The 17,303-nt window shown below is 47.6% G+C and overlaps 1 protein-coding gene across 2 annotated transcripts; it reads left to right on the plus strand.

Moving 5' to 3' along the window:
* The first annotated feature begins 4,550 nt into the window (after positions 1-4,550).
* On the plus strand, positions 4,551-7,852 carry LOC125526527 (putative disease resistance protein RGA3). 2 transcript variants are annotated; one of them, XM_048691206.1, is made up of 2 exons: positions 4,551-4,780; positions 4,894-7,852. In XM_048691206.1, exon 2 carries the CDS (start codon positions 4,965-4,967, stop codon positions 7,746-7,748), a length of 2,784 nt encoding a protein of 927 aa, XP_048547163.1. In that variant the 5' UTR covers positions 4,551-4,780; positions 4,894-4,964; the 3' UTR covers positions 7,749-7,852. The 2 variants fall into 2 exon arrangements, with proteins under 2 accessions (XP_048547163.1, XP_048547164.1); XM_048691207.1 differs by having other exon boundaries at positions 4,912-7,852.
* Positions 7,853-17,303: the final 9,451 nt, after the last annotated feature.

Raw genomic sequence — 17,303 nt, forward strand, 5'->3', positions numbered from 1 at the left:
TCAGCGGATGAAATCCTTTCAATTACCGTACCCATCAGCGTACGATGCACTTCTGAGAGGACCGCTTGCCAGTCCGACCGCACACTGTGCGGTTCCAGACTCTTTTTGTTGCTCTCTTTACGAGCCGAATAGTGAGGATTTCGGGTGGCCAAAGGATTACCCTCTGGCCTTGGCGGATCAGGAGAAATCCTCCGCAACGACACTTTAGGGTCGCCCGCCTCATGAGGCGGGGTGGCAGGGGGAGGTGTTTCACTCTCCATCATCTCCGGAAGAGGATCCCCCGAAGACGAACTCTGTCGAGAAGGGCTACGATCCGAACTGCAAGATATATGCTTCGATTATTATCTTCAGAAGGAATGTAGGATATTTTTACTATTAAGTACTTTTTGTTTACTTATTGCTCGGTAGAGGGCTGATCCCCTTGCGAACACTGTACGGCAAGAGTACCCTCCGAGGTAGGACCCTCTGGCGAAGATTTCTTCCCCTGTTTGGAAACCTTTGTTTCCGGGTCTTCAGAGGTGGTCCTCTTCCTTCCTTGGGGAGAGGGGATTTCAGATTCTTCTCCCTGGTTATCCTCCTTCGCGGAGGCGCTAATTCCCCCGATTTGGATGAATGATAAGCGAGGCCCGCTTTCAGCCTGTTTATTCTCCCCTTTATCTTCCCCTTAGGGCGCCTAATAAGGCGCCGGCTCGAGCATTCTGGCTAGTACTGGATTTGTTGAACCTTCGGGAAGGGGGGCCGAACACCTGATCATATTCTCCTTTGTTACCCAGTCCTGGTCAAAGAGCGACTTTCCAGAATGATGTTATGATAAATAAAAAGACAGCGTGTTCGGCCACGGGCTTACTTACTTGGGTATCTGGGCGATTGCAGCTCAGACCCGCATCCTCGGTGGTGTCCGGACACCTTATTTGTGGTTCGAAGAACAATTTATACATCTCTTCGAGCGTCATGCCGAGGAAGTGCTGAATAATTCGCGGTCCCTCCGGATTGAACTCCCACATACGGAGGGGTCGACGTTCGCAAGGCGGGACCCGACGAACTAGCATGACTTGCATTACCGTGACCAGGCTGACATCTCTCTCAAGGAGATCTCGGATGCGACTCTGCAATATCGGCACATCATTTACTGGCCCCCAGTTCAGCCCCTTGTTGATCCATGACGTCAGTTGTGATGGGGGGCCCGAGCGAAAGGCAGGGGCGGCTACCCACTTGGCACTTCGGGGAGCTGTGATATAAAACCACTCCTGTTTCCATAAATCGGACACCTCTGGGAAGGAACCCTCTGGCCACGGAACATCAGCACTTTTGCTTATTACGGCACCTCCGCACTCTGCGTGTCGCCCCTCGATCATCTTCGGCTTCACATTGAAAGTCTTGAGCCACAAGCCGAAGTGTGGGGTAATGCAGAGAAAGGCGTCACACACGACAATGAACGATGAGATGTGAAGGAGGGAATCCGGGGCCAGGTCATGGAAATCCAACCCATAATAGAACATGAGCCCCCTAACAAAGGGATCCAGAGCGAGGCCTAGCCCTCTGAGGAAGTGAGAGATGAATACAACACTCTCGTCGGGTTTGGGAGTGGGAATGACCTGCCCTCGAGCAGGCAGCCTGTGCCAGATTTCGTCGGTCAAATATCTGGCCTCTCTTAGCTTCTTGATGTCCTCGTCTGTGACAGAGGAATGCATCCACCGACCTTGAAGGTTGGATCCGGACATGGTTGAAGGTCCGAAGCGCCTGACCTAAGCCTTGGGTGTTGGAACTCGAGGCGGGGGAAGGATTCGATTGAGTACGAGAGAGAGAAAAGGACGGGCCTTGGCCTCTTTATAAAGAGGGCGAATATCAAGCATCCTCCTCGTGGCCCTTTGGGACTTGCTTAAAATCAAGGAGTCATACCAACGAGCACGATTGGGTTACCCACGTCTGTATTGATGAGAATCCCGTAATAAGGGGGACACGATCTCTGCTTCGAGAAGACATGTCAAGAAAACCGCCTCGCAATATGTGCAATGCTGGTTGAGAAAAACGGTTCAAATAAAGACCGGGCCATGGCATAATGTCATGTTGCTAAACGTGTCAGCTGATTAGATTTGTGGAAATATTATTCTCTCTACGGTGGTGTGCGGAACTTATTTTGCAGATCAAGACACTATTCTTGTGTTCGAAATCTTCTATATGGAGTATTCGGAAGAAGAACCCGCCCTGCAATGCCGAAGACAAATCTGCGTGCCGGACTCATTGTCATTGAAGTCTGGTTCAGGGGCTACTGAGGGAGTCCTGGATTAGGGGGTCCCCGGACAGCCAGACTATATCCTTTGGCCGGACTGTTGGACTATGAAGATACAAGATTAAAGACTTCGTCCCGTGTCCGGATGGGACTTTTCTTGGTGTGGAAGGCAAGCTTGGCAAAACGGATATGTAGATATCCTTCCTTGTAACCGACTCTGTGTAACCCTAGCCCCCTCCGGTGTCTATATAAACCGGAGGGTTTAGTCAGTAGGACAACATATAATCATCCCATAGGCTAGCTTCTAGGGTTTAGCCTCTACGATCTCGTGGTAGATCAACTCTTGTAATACTCATATCATCAATATCAATCAAGCAGGACGTAGGGTGTTACCTCCATCAAGAGGGCCCGAACCTGGGTAAACATCGTGTCCCCCGCCTCCTGTTACCATCCGCCTTAGACGCACAGTTCGGGACCCCCTACCCAAGATCCACCGGTTTTGACACCAACAGTCTCATCATAGTCAAATCCTTGAACTTGTCGAAAACCTTTTGCAACAAGTTGAGCTTTGTAGACAGTAATATTACCGTCAGCGTCAGTCTTCTTCTTGAAGATCCATTTATTCGCTATGGCCTGCCGATCATCGGGCAAGTCAACCAAAGTCCACACTTTGTTCTCATACATGGATCATATCTCAGATTTCATGGTCTCAAGCCATTTTGCGAAATCTGGGCTCATCATCGCTTCCTCATAGTTCGTAGGTTCGTCATGGTCAAGTAACATGAGTTTCAGAACAAGATTGTCGTACCACTCTGGTGCGGATCTTACTCTGGTTGACCTACGAGGTTTAGTAGTAACTTGATCAGAAGGTTTCATGATCATCATCATTAGCTTCCTCACTTATTGGTGTAGGAATCACTGGAACTACTTTCAGGTCAAGTTCTACTTTCCTCCCACTCACTTCTTTCGAGAGAAACTCCTTCTCTAGAAAGGATCCATTTTTAGCAACGAATATCTTGCCTTCGGATCTGTGATAGAAGGTGTACTTTGGGTATCCTATGATGACACATTTCTTTGATTTGGGTTTGAGCTTATCAGGTTGAAGCTTTTTCACATAAGCATCGCAGCCCCAAACTTTAAGAAACGACAACTTGGGTTTCTTGCCAAACCATAGTTCATAAGGTGTCGTCGCAATGCGGCGTGCGGCAATGAAGAGGAGGATGAAGAATCGTCTTCGGATGAGGAAGATGAATCGGAGGAAGAGGAGGACGAAGACGAGGATGAGGCGTGATTGTTGATTTGCCATTCGTTTGTGTGAACTTTTATGTCATGAACTTCGTTCGGATTTTGAATTTGGTTGGATGATGTCGTGGGCATGAATTTGAACCTTTATGTCGAACTTGTTTGGGTGATTTTAAACTATATGCCATGTCTTTGTTTTCATGTTTCGAATATCAATCGTCCCAAAACGTAACATATGGCAAGCGCCGGCTGCTCGCGCGCGCTGCAGTTTAGCGCATCTGCTGGAGTGGCTCACGCGCGCTAAACTGCAGCGCAGCTGCTGCAGCAAGCGCTCCGCGCCGCGCAAAAACTAGCGTACAGCGTGCTACAAAAGCTTTGTGAGCATGCCGCACGTGGCGCGGCTGTTAGAGATGCCCTTAAAACCTACTTCCTCTGTCACATAACATAAGAGCGTTTTTAACACTACACTTATCAAAACTGCTCTTATATTATGAGGCGGAGGGACCCAAGAAAAGCTGGCAGCGGCTTCAGCGGAGCGGAGACAATGTCCGCAACATGTTCCAAGTTGGCAATGGCCGCACCTACCTTTGCTGTCCTAGACAACAGCTCCGCACGCTCCCGTGTAATCCTTCTCAGAAAAAGCAGCGTCAAGATTGAGAGCAAGTTGTCCTGCGAGCGGTTTGCGCCATCGATTCAGTCTGGAGAACTTGGTGGTTTGCATGCAGCTCCCACGAAGTTCAGCGAGAGTGCTAGAATGGTGGAATATTGGCACCACCATTGCTGTGCCAAGTGATTCTAGAACGTTGCCGGGCCATAGTTCTCTCCACCGGCAAACCCCGAGCAGCTTCCTTGTGTCACCCCAGATTAATTAGATACCACTAGCTCTCTCGTACGAAATTACCTACTGTACTAACCATCGACTCTTCCGGCTAGTCGCCGACAGGCACTGCTCTTGAGTTTTGTCTCTTGTGGACCCACCAACCGCAGGCGCGTCTCCTACAGCCACTACCCATTTCTTTTGTACAAATATAAACCTTAACGAGCTGTCCAACGGTTGACTCGACGACTTTGATTAGTCCTTGTGCATGCATGGATGGCCTCCTCATTCCATCCGTTCTCACTCGTCTGTCCTCTCTCTCTCTCTCCATTTGGTAGAACAGGATGAGATCTCGATCGCACATCATCTTTCATTGAGCGTGTAGCATGCGGTATTTGAGCTTGCTGGGTTGTGGTGATCGGTCGCCGGGAGGATACACTGTGGCTGGCTTCGTCGTTTCGGATCTGCCTCCATGCTCTTCTGAGCCTCAGGTACTACGCACTAGTAAATCGTTCATTCATCATCTTCTTCGGATCCATGGCTCGGCTCGTAGGGACATGTTGTCGTCTCCCCAATCCCCATCATTAATTAATTTTATTTATAGTTACGCAATAATTGGCAGGTGAGGTGCCAACTGCTAGCTAGGCTCCGGGCCGGCGTTCGTCGATCGTCGCCATGGGGCCGGAAGTGGCTGTTGCACTTGCGGTGGTGGGATGGTTCGTCTCGCCGCACATAACCAAGCTCATGGAGGTCGCACGGTCCTGCGCTTCCAGCAAGTACAAGCTGCCAAGGGGCATGAGGAAGAAGCTGCTGAAACTGGCGCGAGATCTGGGGGACATCAAGGACTTCCTGGATGATCCAGCTATTATGGGGGGCTCCGTCAACGACAGGACCTGGGTCAACCGTCTGTGGAGTCTCAAGGATGCCATCCATGACGCGGAGGAGATCCTGGACTTGTTCGAGTCGCATATCCTTGAGGCCGAGGCGGCTAAAAACCTTAAGAAGCGCTCCGGCGGTGGTGGTGGCAGTGCTAGCAGCAGTGGCAGGAAATCCGCATATTCTTGGTGGATTTTCACCACCAACACCGGTGGTCCGTCACCGAATCAGCTCAAGGAAGTGCTCAAGAACCTAGGGGAGCTTCGTGAGAGGATGCGAGATCTCTGCGAGAATCCCAGCACTCGGCGTGCTGTACTTTCTGCACTCTGCAGAGCACCCTTGGGCCCGGAGCCAGTAAGGGAAAAGAAGCTCTTCTTCGGGTACCGCGACGAGTATGAGCAGCTAGTCTCCATGCTCGGGGACGGCAACTGCAAGGACAAGAAGGTTATCTCCCTCGTAGGCCATGGCGGGATGGGGAAGACCGAGCTTGCTCGCCAGGCGTACCGCCATGTCAGAGGCAAGTTTGATCGGCCCATATGGGTGCCTGCCTACGGCAAGAATGCTCAGTTCGACCTTCTGGCAGAGATTTGGAAGTCGGCCGTCGGCGAAAAATCAGTCCAGGAGATGAACATTTCTAGCCTTCAGGACAAGCTCAAGGCACAACTGGCATCCCAGAGGTGCCTGCTTGTGCTGGATGATGTATGGAGCCACGAAAAGGACATCAACGAGAGCGAGAGAAGGAATGCGCTGCGCTGCTTCACTGATTTCGTGGGCGTCGGGAGTCGCATCGTAATGACGACGCGATCCAGGATTTGTTCGACGAAACTAGGCGCACAAGAAACCATCTTCCTGAATGGGATCAAACCTGAAGAGATGATGCTTCTGCTCAACGACACTGCAAATCTCAGCGCCGATGGTACCAGCGGCATCCAGGGGGTGCTCAAGCTCAAGGGGTCCCCTTCGGCGGCCATAGAGATCGGCGAGAAGTTGAAGGCACGAAAGGCAGGCTGCGGGCGCGAGCGGCGCGGAGGCATCTTGGAAAACATCGAATGCCACATCGCCGGCGTAGTAGCAAGCCATCTCGCCAGCTATGACCATCTGCCACCGCACCTCCAGCGTTGCTTCGCGTTCTGCAGCATATTCCCAGACGGTTGGAGGTTTGAGCCTGAGAAGCTGAGCAAGATGTGGATGGCTCTTGGTTTCGTCGAGGAGAAGGCCCATCATCCTCAGGTTGGAAATGGGATGAGCAGCATGGAAGACGTTGCCAGAGGCTACTTCCAAGAGCTGGTGGACCGCTCCTTGTTCGAGTCGTTAGAACAGAGCAAGGGCGGAGGAGACAAACATAATCGTTACGTGATTCACGAGCACATTCATCGGATGATACGTGATGCCTCCTCCAAGAACTGCATAAGCATCTCTCGTGCGAGCACCGCAGACAAGACGAGCATCCCTCCAAGGGTTCGCCACTTGTCAGTTACCAGCGGCTGCCTTGATCAGCTGAATGAGTACTCCATAGGACTCGGCAATCTGCGGACCTTGATAGTCCTAAAGGATGATGGTGATGATGATGGTATCGCTGCCATTGACAAAGATAAACTCCAACAATTCAAGGGTGTGAGAGTACTGGATCTGACAGAGACAGGCATAACTGAACTTCCAGCGAGTATTGGCAAGCTGAAACATGTGAGGTACCTAGGCCTTCCCAGCACCGTCAGCAGTGATCTCGGTGATCAAGTCACCAAGCTAGTGTTTCTTCAGACACTGAGTGTGGGCCAGGAGGACAAAGGGAAGAAGAGAGAGTGCATCACCAACATAAGTGGCATAGGAAGGCTGGTTAAACTTCGAGAGTCGATCGAGTTCCAGGTGATGAGGGGATCGGAGAAGGAAGGGCACGGCCTGTGGGAGCTGGCCGGGATGAAGTCCCTTGGGAAGACGCTGAGCATAAAGGGCCTGGACGCCGTCGCGAGCAAAGAGGAAGCCAAGCAGGCTCGGCTTGACAACAAGTGTTCCGTCAAGGTCCTGAAGCTTCAATGGGGGGCCCCGGATGCGCGCCGCGGAGAACCTGTCGCCCGAAGCTCTGCTGCTGCCGTCCTCCAAGGTCTCCAGCCCCACCGCTACCTCCATGAACTTCGTATCGCGAGGTACCCCGGGGAGACGTCGCCTACCTGGCTCAGCGGACTGGAGAAGCTGACGCGCCTGTACCTCAAGAACTGCAGGAAGCTCAAGGCCCTTCCTGCCCTGGGCCAGCTCCCGTGCCTTGAGCTTCTCGAAATCAAGGAGCTTTGTGCTGTTGCGAGGATCGACGGCGGTTTCTGCGGCGGCGGCGCGTTCCCGAAGCTTAAGAAGATCGTGCTGGACGACATGAAGGAACTGGTGGCGTGGAATGACAATGACATGCCCAAAGTTGCGTTCCCCCTGCTCAGGGACGTGAGCATCGCCGACTGCCCGCTGTTGTCGTCCTTGTCGGGCCTCGGGCGCTGCACAGGTGCCATTCATCTGCGCGTCAAGGGGTGCCCTCACATCACACCGGACACCCTGCCCGCAGCTTTCAGGAACGGTGTCTCAACTTGCAAATTCCACTAGAGGTGTGCGTCCCTCCCTACGTGCATGCTTCGTGGTGCAGTTTCTCTTTGTCAGTTTTCGTCACTGGGCCTGTAATAAGATTAAAAAAACGTTTTTGGTCTGGATGTTGCCTTGCTGGCTTACTGGCTAGCTACCTTGGCTTTGGCTCGGCGTTGTGATCTCTGTTTTCGTTTCAATCAATTGCGTGGAACGGGGGATACCCTTTGGCTCAAAAATAAATAAAATGTTTTTTTACTCTTTTTCGTTTTTATTTGAAATAAAAACCTTTTTGTAGACGTAGCACCACTCTATTATCTAGAACCCTGATAAGTGTCACACATGTGGCACGAAGCAATTCCATCCTGACGGTTTTTGATGACGAGTTTAGTTATCCGAGAATGGCAATTTTAGTTGTCAAGCATGATAATTTTCTGTTTGGATGGCAAGTTTTAATTTAATTTTTTATGACAATTTTAGTGTAAAACCGCCATGGTGGTGTTATTTCGTGTCACATGTGTGGCAGTTATCATTTGCAATTATTTATTAGGACATCTACAATGCCAACCCTCAAACCCTCCGCATACGTCCGGACCGCGCGGTCTAAACATATTGTGTCATCCAATGTGGGTCTGTATCGATCCGTCGGGATTCGGGCGGTCCTAAAGGATTTTCCCCTGCAAACCGAAGACAAACTAGGAGGCTTTGCGGGCGTCCGAGCCGCTGCCATGCCCGTTCCTGGCTGCCCCGACCCACGGAAAAACCCCTCAGTCTCGCCGCTTGCTCCTCACGTCCGCCTGCTATTTAAACAAGGCTAGACGTTGTGCAAGAACCGTTCCACACCTCTGCTCTTCATCTCCTCCTTGCACCATTTTCTTCACAATCTTGATGGCATCTGTTGAGTAGGAAGAAGGGTCCTCCAACATAAAATTTGGCTGGGTGGATCTGCGAGCCTTCCGGATACGATCCAGGCAACTCGCTGCTCCACCTCCCTTTCACCCCAAGCCGCCAGTACGATGGGTGAGGCTGCCACCGCTTAAAGGTCGCCCCTGGTGCAGCAACTCACCGCTCCAAGCCGGCTTGCAGAGGAGTAACAAGTTGCTCCACACCGGCACGCATGGGGGCACGGCGTCCAGGGCATCGTTGTTGTGATGCGCCATCCACTGCAAACGTTGGCAGAACCGCGCCCGGCCGACGGAGGCAGCCAGGACGTTCGCGGCCACCGCCAACACCGAGGAGAAGTAGACCATGGGAGATCACCGCCGCTTGGATCCCACGAAGGCCACCGTCGCCGTGTCACCGGCATACGCAACCGAGGAAAATGCTTAAGTTTTTTCCTCTGAAAAAATTGCAACTTACATTTTTGGCACGCAGGAGCATGTGCTCCCTAGAGCCAAATTTCCGTATATTTCCTCAGTACATATGATGTACAACATGAAATTCAGTGGTACTTATGTAAGGATCAAGTTGTAGAATGATTATAGGTTTTTAGATTATTCATATTTGTTGCTCAATGGTACATATACCATCTCTGCGTTATTTGAATACCATTGTTCTTCTGCCAGCAACAGTACCACCAAAATCAGGAAAATTTGTCCGTTGATTTTTTAGTTTAAAGGCGCTACCTTAGCATTAATTCTGGAAAGTTGAGCTTATACGATTGTCATAATATTTATATAAACAGCCAGATATTTAGAATTTTTTTGTTTTCCATTGTGAATAAAATAACGGAAAAGATAAATCTTTGTTATATCCATATTTCTTTTCTTTTTTGATGGATGTTCTTGCCATATGTCACAATGCTACACACACAGGATGGTTTTTACGGATTCAACGGTCTGTGATTAGGTGGAGGGTTTTGATTGGAGATTAGGAGAGAAGCGGCCCCACCCCCACTGAAAATAGGGGGAGAGAAGAATAGTTAGCCTTGTTGACCCATGAGATGCCCGTAACTCTCCGTGTGTCTAGGATTTTCGGTCAAAAAATGGAAAGCAAAAAGGGCCCAAAGAAACAAAACCAAACAAAAAGAAGCTCACATAGGTTAGATGGATCCGAGGTCCACAATATTTGAGCAGTAAATGTATCACACTCATTCCTGTCTCTGTATCCATGTCTACATTATATGTAAAATTTATAAATAAATAAGTAGTGTGCGACTGTTTTCGCACCATTGTAAAGACAAACACGCAGAATGGTCAACAGATTATAAAAAACAAAAGCAAAATCAACTTTGGAACCAATCTATGAAGTGTGGCGTGCCGCCGCGCACTGCCCGCTAGTACTCCTCTATGAGCAAAGCTTGATTGCGGGATAACCATGGTCCCAAGTTCAGAGCTATGTTCCAATCACCTAAGCACCCCAAACTATATTGTAAAGGGATTATCTTCGATCTTCCTCCATCTCATTTCCCTAGCCTGATTCCAAACCAATCTCATATCCGAGTGCGGCGCCGATGGACTAAACCCTTTCACTGTATGCACCTTCAGTATCGCGAGCCACTTCGCCTGGATATCTGGTCTCGCGGCCTCTTCTCCACAAACAAAACCGTCCTCTTCCTCATCCTCATGTAACTCCAGCCACCCTAGAAGATCCTCAACTCCTTCATTCGGGGAAAACTGATGACTTGATTCACCTTCCTCTGCCATGGACAACCCACACCTTCACAGACCAAATCCCTAGATTACACGACACATCAAGGCCGAGGAATTGCGTAGAGGCACCCCTTTAATTACCCCGAGCGGTCACGAACCGAAGGGAGTCAATCAAACAAGGAAGACACATGTGAAAGCACTCTCGGTGACGTAGCCGCCGGAGGAGACCTAAACCCTAGGTTTTGCACTAGGGAGAAAACGTTTGGCTCAATTTGGTGCACGTACACTAGCAGCAGAGGTTAGTGTGCCACATTATCACATCAATCATCATCGTCACCAACCATTGTGCGTGGACCTATAGTATCGAGCCTATACTAGAGTGCGGCGTTGCAGCGGCCGAGCACCAGTTAGCTCTTTATCCCCCTCGTGGGTATGGCATCAGGATTCACTCCTGTCAGGCTTTTTGCAAGTATACGGGCTAATTATACATCTGCATGAATAGTTCCACCGTATACTCCATTGACTTGACCATTCGAAATCAGTGCACTGTGAATTCAATGCGCAGCCAGCGCAGACGCAAGAAAAGTTTCAATTTTCTATTTGGCCACCACATCATTGCCTGTTCCAGCATGCTTATCCTGAGCAATGTGATGGACTGTGTACCATCAACGAGTTTATTTGATTTTCCAAAACTAATCATCAAATTAATAATTTTATTAACTACCCCCTTCGTTTTAAAATAAGTGTCTATGCACTAGTACAACTTTTCACTAAAGTTGTACTAATGTTAAGACACTCATTTTGGAACGGGAAGAGTACATTTTAGAAAGAAAAATAATAATACCTAGCAGATGCAAAGCCAAGAGGGATACCGTATCGGGTGCCTCCTTTTATTTTCCCGGCAATTTTACATATCTGTACAATCAACCCAAAATGCTAAATGGAGGATGAGCACCATGGAGATTTCTTTTCTTTAGAAACAACTCAAAACTTAGCATTTTGTAGTTTTGAAAAATATATATTTATCACACATGTTCATATGGTTGTATACCATATGTGTATAAAATTTAAAGATGATATACATTATAGTGAGAGATACACAAAAAAGAAACAATCACGATTTTGAAAATGGTGAACCGTATACGTGTTGTTCCTTATTAAGAATTCATGAACTTGTGTTTTTTGTGTAGCTCTCATCATACTATATTTCATCATCAAATTTTACACATATGTAGAATACATCCATACGAATGTGTATGATTTTTCAGAATTCCTTTGAAAATTTAAAACATGGCTTTTTTATATATTGTTTTCCAAAATGACAACCTCCCACAGATCTCGTCGTCCAAATGCCTTAAAATTTGCGTGCTTCTTTCATTTTCCAAAACTAATCATCAAACTAGTATGCAATTAAATACTTCCTCTGTCTCATAATATAAGACGCTATTACATTTAACATGTGAGTATTTTGGATGTAAGAATGTCTCATGATAGAGGAGTACTTTTTTTAACATTTTTTTTCAAACTGGCGCAATGCTAAGGGGGGTATTTCATCGGGTACCTTTGGTTTTTTTCTGGGCCATGTTATGTAGGAGTATCTATACCATCAGCACATTTTTTTGATTTTCATAAAGTAATCATAAAATTGGTAGCAATTAATTACGTACTTACCTTAAGAAAACAATGACCAAATTAATGCACTGCCAAGAGGGATGTTGCATGGGGCGCCTCCTTCAGGCGGGCAGTAAATACTGCCTCTGCAACATATGTCCCATCACATATGGGCTTTCCTTTAAATACGGTGATATACAGCCATTCAGCCGAGTCAGTAAATCGCAATACATCTTACGGCACATATCCCAAGCTAGTTGGACGGGTTGGATACAGAGCGACCTGATGACCGGCCTTTGCAACGCATTTTCAGCCTATACTATCTATATCTATACATCTATATCTATATGTCTATACCTAATAATAAAGTGGCTATTGCTTCTTGCCGTACGTCATCGAAATTGCCCCCGAAGTTGCAAAATAATACCCACCAATGCCACCTATAAATAATAAAAAATATGTTTCACACAGGGGAATATATCCCTCGCCTGGGTCGCCCATGCAGTGGGAACCTCCTATACTGCCTCTCCATGTTGGGAGAAGACGCGACGCGCTCATTTGGGCCGGCCCATGTAAGGGTGGCCTATTTTTAAGTTTTGTATTTTATTTTTTATTTTTATTTTTATTTTTGGTTTCATTTTTCTACTTTAAATAATTTGAGACTTCAAAAAGTTCTGAAAATAAAAAATGAGAATTTTGCAATAAATTTTTTAATAAATCATAAAAAATTGTGAATTCAAAAAATGTTCGCAATTTTATAAAAAATATTTTCTTATCCAAAAAATGTATGAAATTTTGAAAAGAAATATTTGGGAAATGAAAAAATGTCCATAATGTTTTTATAAAATCATGTATTAAATTTTTTAATGAAATTGAACAAAATTTTGCCAATTCAAAAAATGTTCATGAATGAAAAAATATCCTAAAATTCAAAAACTGTTTGTGACTTACAAAATAGTTTATTCATTCATAAAATGTTTGCTCATTCAAAAATAGTCATGCATTTCAAAAATGTTCGTAAATTTTAAAAATTGTTCCACCAATTTTCAAAACAATGTTCATCCATTCTAGAAATGTTCGCCGATTCAAGAAAAATATTTTTAAAAAAACCACAATTTTAAGAAAATGTTTGTAAATAGTATAAAATGTTCATGAATTTATTAAATGTTCGAAAATTTGTAAAATTGTTCATGAATTTGGAAAATAGTCATGATTTCAAATATGTTCACGAGTTTTAAAAAATATTCATGATTTCATGAAATTGAGAATGATAGTGTATCTCGGTGATGTAGCAAAATTTGATCATAGCCATTGAAGATTATGATTCTTTTTTCTCCCGTTGCAACACACGAGAACTTTTGCTAGTGACTTAGTGCACCATCCATTTGATGTCGAAATCGGGGGACTGTTATTTTCTGCTGTTCTTCGGACTTTGGAGGACAAGAAATCCTTGCCGCCGGCCTCCATTGGCAGGCTGTTTCACTTTGCATTAGATTATCTACAGTTGGACATAGCAAATATGGCCCCTTATACGCCCGTGGATGTGTCCGGGCACGTCCGTAGACAGCCCACGTCGACCCTTCATATATTGCATTGCATATCCACATACCTCAAATCCGGATCATCAAATCTATGCAATCCATGCACGTCAATCATACGATACAAACTGCCGGAATACCAAAATTCGAAACAAAGCGAAGCAAAATCATAGTTCAACAAACCGGACATGGCAAAATGAAATCAATGTCCGAGCATGACGGATGGCCTTGAATCACTGGCCGGGCGCCTGCTCCGAGCGGAATGCGTCGTGCTCCAGGCGAATGCGTCCTGCTCGTCCTGCTCTGCCTACATCCGGGCAGCCTGCTCTGCCTGCATCCGAGCTGCCTCTTCCGCCTGCATCCGGGCCGCAGCCGCCCTCGCCGCCTGGTACCTACGGTCGTTGATCTCCATCTTCTTGTCCGTAAGCCACTTCTTCGCATGCTCATCCAAGAGGGTCTCGTCCGCCAACATGATTCTCGCATCTTGCGCGTCTCGTGCGAGTTGCAACCTCTCCTTCTCAAGCTCTATGTCGCCAAATGTCTTGGCCTTTTCGAGTACCCATTTGATCACCGCTCGTTGCTTCTCCAACTCGATCTCTCCCTTTCAAGTTCGAGCTTCTTCTCCGCCCTCTTCCGGTCTCATTCCATCATTTTTTTGCGCATCCAATATGAGTTTGTACCTCTCCTATTTCTTGTTTTCCCTCACCGAAAAAAGGCCCATCCATGAGGACGACATTTTGTTAGCCGCGACATCACAGGCGGCACGGGCCTTCTCCCACTTGTTTCCCATGACTTGTCGGTTATCCTTCGGCATGGTGGCTTTTCCATTCGTCATGACAACATCGTCGTCTTCATCGTCCAACCCAATTGATTGGTTCGAGCTTGAGCCATCATTCCTCTTCTTACCGGACTTGAGCTCGGCAACAAGTTGATTCCACTTCGGGTTGCCATTCAATAGGACCCAACAACGGCTAAAGGCAAATGGCTTCTTCTCCACCTCGTGATATAAAGTGACCACCACCGCCGTCTAGCAAACAACATATGTATGAGCACGAGAATGCAAACACAAAAAGCATATGCAAATGGATGATAATATGAGGCAATCGAGCATATGAGAGTTGCGACTCCCATCCCACTTTGAGGGTGTTTGGTCCCTTACGAGGAGTAGCCGGCGTACTTGTTCACTTTCCCTTGAATGATCCCCCAACGATGTTGGAGAGATGCCACATTGCGGGTGGACATGATAGGATGCGGCTGCACATACTCCTTTTGCTCGCGATACTCCTTCCAAATCTTCATCAAATAGGTGTTTCCCTTTTGCTTGGTGCCGCATATTGGATCCATTGTTGTGGCCAACTAAGTTTTGACCAACAAAATGTCCTCAAATTTTGAGAATGTCGGACCTCTTGCCTTTGGCGTCTTCGTCTTCCTCTTCTTCTTGCCCAAATTGGGATCGGATGTTGTCCCAACTTCAATGCAGCGGTGGCCTCCAATTCATACTCCATTTCGGTCGGATCTTCATTGTCGTTGATCATGTTGGAAAAGATCGCCTCCTACATGATTGTGGTTTGCAAGCATTCATCATGTGCGAAATGAACTAGTGCTCTATGCTAAAATATGATCAGATGGGAGCAAAGAAAACGCACCGGGTCTTGTTCGGTCATTCCGTCGAACATGTCGAGGGCAGTTCGGGCACTGCCGGTGCCCGTGCTCATCCGCGACCAGACGAGCTGCAGCGAGGCACACACGTCCACCGTCGGCGTCTGCGTGGGCGGAAAGCTTTCCGGAATGGCCCAGCCGGCGGTTACATCATCCTCTGTCCCAAATGGGGCCGGACAGCGTAAACCTCGTCGGCGCTCGGAGGGAAGGAGTGCGGGAATCTGGGCACGGCGGAGACAGGTGCTCCACCACGTCTGAACCTCCCTGCGACGCCCCCGCCTCCCTATCTCGCTGTCGATGTCACCACAACCTCCGGATGACGTTCTCCGCCTTGCAAGTCGCAGCCGACGAGTTGACCGCGCCGACGGACGAGGCGGACTGCGTCTCCATTGCGGCAGTGTGGGTCGGGCTGGACGACATCTCCGGTGGTGGATCAGGGCGGTGGTGCGGACTGGGAGAAAGGGTGGAGGACGGCGAGGGTCCGTGCACGGGTAAGGTTGGAGTACGGCGGGAGGAGGAGGAAGGTGGATTTTATGCAATTTGATGTGGGGTCTGACTGTCGGGTCCGACGTGGCAGGCATGTCCGAGCGCACCCGAATGTCTCCATATCCGTCCCATATTTGGGCTGAATATGGAGGATGCCGGTCAGCCCGAATGTTTGAGACATGTTTAAGAGACCGTCTAAGTCAAAAAAATCATGATCGGTCAGTAATCAGGCGGCCCGTCCAAATGTATGAGACGGATTTAGGAGGTCCGGCTGTAGACGCTCTTAGCTCACCACCAGGCATCGCTGCGCGCTTTCCTCGACGGCACCAACTGAGAAAGCCGCACGCTTGATGGCATTAACCAGAGGTACTGCCGCCTTGTCGCATTTCTAATTAGTTCTGAATGATTTCTGAATTAGTCAGAAAAAGGGACCGGCTAAACAGTGGCGGAGCCAGGGGGATGAGCATCGCACGCGCACACCACTCGGCCCCCCTATCTCAACCTGTATTTTGAAAAAGAAAAAAAACCATGTAAAAGCCCACTACCGTCCAGGATTAGGTATTTCTAAGGCCTTATACAATGGGAGGTGCTTAGAGGAGGTGGTTAGAGAAATAAACCAGGCTTTTTATAAGCACCGGTGCTTATTTGTACAGGATAGACGCTTAATTAAGCGTCTCTTCTGTAGAAATAGGCACTGGTGCTTCAGAAAAACCCGGTTTATTTTTCTAAGCATTTCTCTAAGCATCTTCCATTATACAAGGCCTAAAAAACCTGGGATTAGGCGCCGCCGCCGCCGTCGTCCGTCTACCTCTACTTTCCCTGCTCTGCTGCTCATCCTCTGATTCATGCGCACAGTCGGCGATGCAGCCTACTTCACTGCTCCAGCCTCGAATGAGGCAAGGTTAACACATCACACTATATACTAATCTCTCTCGGTTCTCATCTAGATATTATATCAGATTTTAGTTGTTTTTTTGGATGTGATTTGAGATGCTATCAAGTATTCAGATTTTGTGCATGTCTTAAAAATTATCGTGATGCAAATTATTTTGAACGAGTTTGTATTTATGAGGTGAAAGAATTCCTATGTCGAACTTATACAGTATACCTAAATTCTAAGATCAAAATTCAGCTACTATGATTAGTAAAAACGCCACCAAACAGTTTTAAGATTATGTTATTTCACTAAGATTTTCAACGTATTGAAATTTTCAATGAAGCCGATGTAGAAGTTCTCAACCTTGTTCTTGATTATTAATTTTTTGCACTAGATTTTTTTTATCTACTTGGCTTGGCCCTCCTATACTCAAATCATCCTGGCTCCGGCCCTGCCGGCTAATCATCTGGCGACCAAAAACCTACACCCTCTGCGGTACACACACCAGTCATGGCAACCCGCGTACACATCCGTCGTCTGGTAATTGATACTATTGTTCATTCCTGGCGAACGCTTGCCGGCGACGCCTCTGACCGATCATGGCATCCTATGCGCGAATTGAATGAACTGAAAATGTTTTCCAGTTGTCTGTGATTTACCAGAAGCGCAAAATAAATAAATAAAATACTTATACCAAAGTTTCCGAAAGGGGCAAGATTTTCGCCCTGCATGCCAATCTCGGCCGAGCGTACAAAGATGAATATATCCTACTGTGGAACAGGCCCCCGCGTCGCTCCGCACGAGCGACACGGGCGGC

This window comes from Triticum urartu, unplaced genomic scaffold, assembly GCF_003073215.2.
Source record: "Triticum urartu cultivar G1812 unplaced genomic scaffold, Tu2.1 TuUngrouped_contig_10391, whole genome shotgun sequence".
In the NCBI taxonomy this organism is placed as follows: domain Eukaryota; kingdom Viridiplantae; phylum Streptophyta; class Magnoliopsida; order Poales; family Poaceae; genus Triticum; species Triticum urartu.